Here is a 5,876-nt window from a genome sequence, read left to right on the forward strand (position 1 = left end):
AAGAAAAGAAAGTTTAATCAGAATCTTTCTTCCTACCACTTAAACCCATTTCTTCCTGATTAGTTTTCATAGAAATAGACTAAGAAGTTGTAATCATTTGTGATGCTTCCCTATGTAAATTTTCTATCCTGGGTACCCCTATCTGTAGTCTTCTTTGGGAAAAAAAATCCCAGGTCCTTTATCATTAACACTTTTTTATTGCTGTGCTTATTCTCTTTGGTTCTGATTACTTCACTGAAGCTATGGGGCCCAGACAATACCAGAATCATAAATGTGTGATCATTACGCATAAAATGTGTTTGTCTGTTATGCTTCAATGTTGGCCTTTGTTCACAGATATTAAAGTTTTGAGTTGTTATTCTTTAAGATGTTAGGGTTCCAGTTTTCTAGTTAAAGTTTAAGGGGTTCTTTCCAATTTCTTAAACTCAGTTTTTAAATTCAGTTGCATCTACCTTTCTTAGACTCCTCAGACATAAGACATGGTTGAAGTACCAGCCAAATGAACAGTCAGTCCTGCCTGGGATTCTGGGTTTCTAGCCTCCCATTCCAGTGACCAAGACTAGATAACACATAAACTTTAAGGACCTTGTCTCATCCCCAACTTGTGGCTCAGCCAGTAAAGAATCTGCTTGCAGTGTGGTAGACCTGGGTTTGACCCCTGTGTTAAGAAAATCCCCTGGAGAACAGAATGGCTACCCAAGCCAGTATTCTTCCCTGGAGAATTCCATGGACAGAGGAGCATGATGGACTATAGTCCATGATGTCACAAAGAGTAGGACAAGACCAAGTGACTAACACACACAAACAAGACCCTTCTCTTCTCTCCTCAGTGCCAACGAGCTCTTTTTTGTGCTTTGAAGCTGAAAGTGAAAGTGAAGTCGCTCAGTCGTATCCAACTCTTTGCGATCCCATGGATTGTAGCCTATCATGCTCCTCCGTCCATGGGATTTTCCAGGCAAGAGTGCTGGAATGGATTGCCATTTCCTTCTCCAGGGGATCTTCCCGACCCAGAAATCTAGCCTGGGTCTCCTGCATCACAGGCAGACGCTTTACCATCTGAGCCACCAGGGAAGCTGAGGTCCTTCTAAATGAAAGGTGAATCCAACCTAAATCTTACCAACCTGATGGGAGACAAGAGAGTGGTATTTGAGTGGGTAGAGTGATGACCACATTTTGAAGCCACTGTGTCTGAGTGTGTAGGTTGTGTCCAGATGAAGGACTTTGCCTACTCAGAGGAAGTAGATACTTTACACAGAACTGTGTCTCAACAACATGTGTATTCCTCATTGTGTCTACCTCAAGGTGGTGCCTTTTTCTAATTCTTGAAATATGCACTAATGGAGACCCCATCTCTTTGATTAATTGAGGTGAAATTCACATAATATACAATGAAGTGTTTTAAAGTGTACAAATGAGTGGTATTTAGTGCATTCATAATGTTGTGTAACCACCACATCTCTCTCCAGTTTCAAAACTTCTTCATCCCCCAGAAGAACATCTAATAACCCTTAGGTAAACATTCCTAAAGTTTGGTGCTGGGGAAGACTCTTGAGAGTTCCATGGACTACAAGGATATCAAACCAGTCAATCCTAAAGGAAATCAACCCTGAATATTCATTGGAAGGACAGATGCTGAAGCTGAAGCCCCAATACTTTGGCCACCTGATGCAAAGAACTGACTCATTAGAAAAGACCCTGATGCTGGGAAAGATTGAGGGCAAGAGGAGAAGGGGGCAACAGAGGATGAAATGTTGGATGGCATCACTGACTCAATGGACGTGAATTTGAACAAACTCAGGAAGATAGTGAAGGACAGAGAAGCCTGGCCTGCTTCAGTTTATGGGTCACAAAGAGTCAGACACGACTTAGTGACTGAACAACAACAGCAACAAATCATTCCCATTCTCCTCTGCCTCCAGCTATTGACTCACCACTTTGATTTTATGACCAAAGATTTCATCCTTTAGCACAGAAGTTCCATTAAGTGTCTTTTATTTCATCTTTGCTTCATTCTGGAACGCTCCTTGGAGGTTAGCATGAGGATGGTGGATACCAACTTCGTGTTCATATAAACCCAGCCCTGCAATGGACATTTATTTTCTGCTTCACAATACAGGAGGGAATTGAGTAGGTATTATAAAACACATCAGTTGTAATTCCCTTTCCTCACTTTCCAAAGAATATTTTGAGGAGTACTAGAATTAACTGATAACAGGATGTTCAGAGTCAGTCAGTTCAGTCGCCCAGTTGTGTCCAACTCTTTTCGACCCCATGGATGGCAGCACACCAGGCTTTCCTGTCCATAATCAACTCCTGGAGCTTGCCTAAACTCATGTCTATCAAGTCGGTGATTCCATCCAACCATCTCATCCTCTGTTATCCCCTTCTTCTCCTGCCTTCAATCTTTCCCTGCATCAGGGTCTTTTCCAGTGAGTCAGTTCTTCGCATCAGGTGGCCAAAGTATTGGAACTTCAGCTTCAACAGTTGGTAATAAATGACTCAAGGATTCTCCGGGAACCACAGAGTGATGGTTATAGAGATTCCTTTATTATAGGACATCTCAGTCTTTTTAATTTTCTAAGGTGCTGTATATACCTTCCATATGTTGATAACACATGCAACACTATTTGACCATTGAATATTTTTTCCCCTTTGGGCATCTGAAGGGACTAATTATCAACGTGTCACTTATTTAGGAAATGATCTAATATCCTATGCCAGTAAGGGACATTGCAAGAAATAAAATTCAATTATATCATTCTCCAGGTTAGAAACAGGGCCTTGGACTTGTTCAAGAGCTCATGGATTGTGGGTTACAAAGTGGGGACTGGAGTTCAGGATGCCTTACACCTTATGATGTGCTGTGCTGTGCTGTGCTTAGTTGCTCTGTCATGTCCAACTCTTTGCAACCCCGTGGACTCTAGCCCACCAGGCTCCTGTGTCCATGGGGATTCTCCAGGCAAGAATACTGGAGTGGTTGCCATGCCCTCCTCCAGGGGATCTTCCCAACCCAGGGATCAAACCCAGGTCTTTCACAATGCAGGCAGATTTTTTATTGTCAGAGCCACCACAAAAGCTTAATAATACTGGAGAGGATAACCTGTCCCTTCTCCAGGGGATCCTCCTGACCCAGGAATCAGACCCAGGGGTCTTCTGCATTGCAAGCAGATTCTATACCAGCTGAGCTACCAGGGAAGCCCACACCTTATGCTAATAACTGTCTTTCCAATTATGTATTGCTTTTATATCCTTGATGATTTAAAGAATTGTCCACAGAATCATATACGAATGAACTGAATATTTTTGGTGACACCTCAAGAAGCCAAATGACATAAAATTGGTATTCTGGGATACCTAACCCATTAATTGGCATACTTGAGGACTTAAGGGAATAGTGTCTAAATACTGATGTATTCTTTTAATCATATATTTTGACTGTAGATAGACAAGGAAAACCACCTTTTAAAGGCCACTGCTAAAAGCACAATAATAAAGAAAAACCACAGCGCTACACTACATTTATTGACATTTTGAGAAATCCCAGTACCCCAATATCAATAACAGATACCAAAGAAAAGAAAGCTGCAACAATGACTTCATCACTGAAGAATGAAAAATTTTATTAAATCCAAAGGCCGATGAGTTGTTGAAACATTTCAGAAGATATTTATAGTAAAGTATTACACATTTCTTTTCACACTGTAGGACTTCTGTTCATATCCAGATCTATGAAATATTTTTGTTTTTTTATTATAAATCAATTTCCATGTTAGGAAAATTATGTAGCTTTTGACATGAGGTGGTAGACTGGGTTATGGGTGCTAGTGGTTAGAAGTTTGTTGGGACTCTACACTGGCTAACTTTGAAGTGCCATTGTCTTAGGATTTCCATCAGAAGATTTTTAACAGGTGGGTTGGCAGCAGGTGGGCTCACAGATGGGCTCAATGCAGGTGGGCTGGCAGCAGCAGGCTGGGCGGCAGCAGGACTGTCCACAGTAGGATGGGCGGCAGCAGGAGGCCTGGGCATAGTACAGCTGGCAGCAGGAGGGGGTTGTGCAGCTCACCACACAGCAGGGAGGCAGGCTGGTGCCCTCCACACGGCAGTCAGGGCGGCACCACCTGGTGCGGCTGCTCACAGCTCCGCTGCTACCCACCTGGCCGTAGCCAATGCTGCCACCAATGCCACAGCCAGTCTCACAGCCACTGGTCTGGAGGCAGGTTGGCTGGCAGCAGCTGGTCTGACTGCAGGTTGATCGGCAGCAGCTGGAGCCACAGGTCCCAGCAGTGGAACAGATGGGAAAGCCACAGAAGCTAGTAGAACAGCAGGCCATGGTGTCAGGGGTTAGGCTGAGAGCTGGGATGCTTGGAGAAGTTTCTGAGTTTGGTCTGCTTGTTCCACTCAGGCCTTTTATAGAGTTTTGCCACTTCCTGTTTTTGTGATGGACAGCATTTTTATCTTATTACTCTTTCAAACAATCTTTTCCAGGGCCCTCTGATTGTGGAAATAATGAGTTATTTTAAATATATCTCCAAAATGGATTTTCCTTATTGCTCAGCTAATACTCACCAAACGTGTTTGTCTTTGGTAAAAATACTGATGTTTTGTTTTCAAATAATGCTGTAATTTCTCTTCAAGTCTCAGCCTTTGTTTTATGCTTATGATTACATCACTGTCACTCATAAGACAATGTGACTATGGGATCATATTTTCCAAACCTTCAGTCTCCAGAATAAAATTATTAACCATTGATTGTCCTGTGTCTAAGCCTTCCTACTTCTTTTAGGTAATTGAAATTATAGTTTCTACAAGCAGTCAGATAGAAACTGATAAACTCCACATTCATAGGAATTCATAGATCTTTCCAGAAACTGGATCTCTCCAATTTCTATGATCTCTCTTGAACTTCACACATTCAGACTTGATGAAGCACTTATCACTGAGGAGAGTATGAAATCTCCATCCCAATTTACTGTATTTTGTTGTTAATATTAATAACACAAATTTAAAAGAAGGACTAAAATTCATACCCACTAATTAGGAAAAAAAGTCACAAAAATTTTATGTGTAACTGACATTTCTCTCTGAAGGATAAGAATCACTTCTTTATGGGTTATCTGAGCAGTATTTATTTCTCAAAAGTGGGATTCATTTTCAATTTATGTCATTTTTTATGTAACTACAACTTGTTTCCTATGAAAGGATGATATTAGACCAAAGAGCATGAGGATTGAATTTAGGAAAGAGAACCAATAAAATAAGAAACAGAAGCTAGGGAACACTTTTTTTGGATCACAGTCTTATAAGGCAGATTAGAGTTGGACACTACTTAATGACTGAACAACTGCAACAAAGGGAATGGATGATCAAGTGTCATTCAGTAGATACAAGTGCAAAGAGATCAAGATAAATTTCAGCAAAACAAAGGTCAAAACAATTCTTGGTGGTTTCCAAAAGTATGCGATTTTCCATTAGAATTTTGGAGTTATACAGGAGAAAATGAAAAAAGTGGTGGTCAAAAGCATATGTTATTGCTACTTGTGGTAGGTTTGTTCTTGCCTTCCAACCCTGAGTAGAAGCACATAGTTAGCTTTTATGAGGTGGAGGTTTGGTTTGTACAGCGATAGAATTACAGTAAAGAGTGATTCATGGCAGCATCAATAAAGATGTCCTCATCATGGTAACCATGACTGCAGGTGTGATGTTAAAGGATGGTTAGGGGAATCACTGAATGCTAGAGATCAAAAACTTAATATATCATTTTGTCCAACCATTTAATTTTATAGGTTTGGAAACTGACATCATTCTTTTTATAAATAGCACATGTTTATTGAATACTATTATGCCTGGGGCACTGAAGGATTATGTAGAAGGGAAGA

The 5,876-nt window shown here is 41.0% G+C and overlaps 1 protein-coding gene across 1 annotated transcript; it reads right to left on the reverse strand.

The window, feature by feature from the left end:
- Nucleotides 1-3,730: 3,730 nt before the first annotated feature.
- Nucleotides 3,731-4,340, reverse strand: LOC109573581 (keratin, high-sulfur matrix protein, B2C). The gene has a single exon (XM_019980839.2). The coding sequence runs from the start codon at nt 4,328-4,330 to the stop codon at nt 3,902-3,904; it is 429 nt and encodes a 142-aa protein (XP_019836398.2). The 5' UTR covers nt 4,331-4,340; the 3' UTR covers nt 3,731-3,901.
- Nucleotides 4,341-5,876: the final 1,536 nt, after the last annotated feature.

The sequence above is a fragment of the Bos indicus genome, chromosome 19 (genome assembly GCF_029378745.1).
Source record: "Bos indicus isolate NIAB-ARS_2022 breed Sahiwal x Tharparkar chromosome 19, NIAB-ARS_B.indTharparkar_mat_pri_1.0, whole genome shotgun sequence".
Taxonomy (NCBI): Eukaryota; Metazoa; Chordata; class Mammalia; order Artiodactyla; family Bovidae; genus Bos; species Bos indicus.

Coding starts and splice junctions, on each gene's coding strand:
- LOC109573581 (XM_019980839.2), bottom strand. CDS start 4,330: ATGGCCTGCTGTTCTACTAGCTTCTGTGGCTTTCCCATCTGTTCCACT.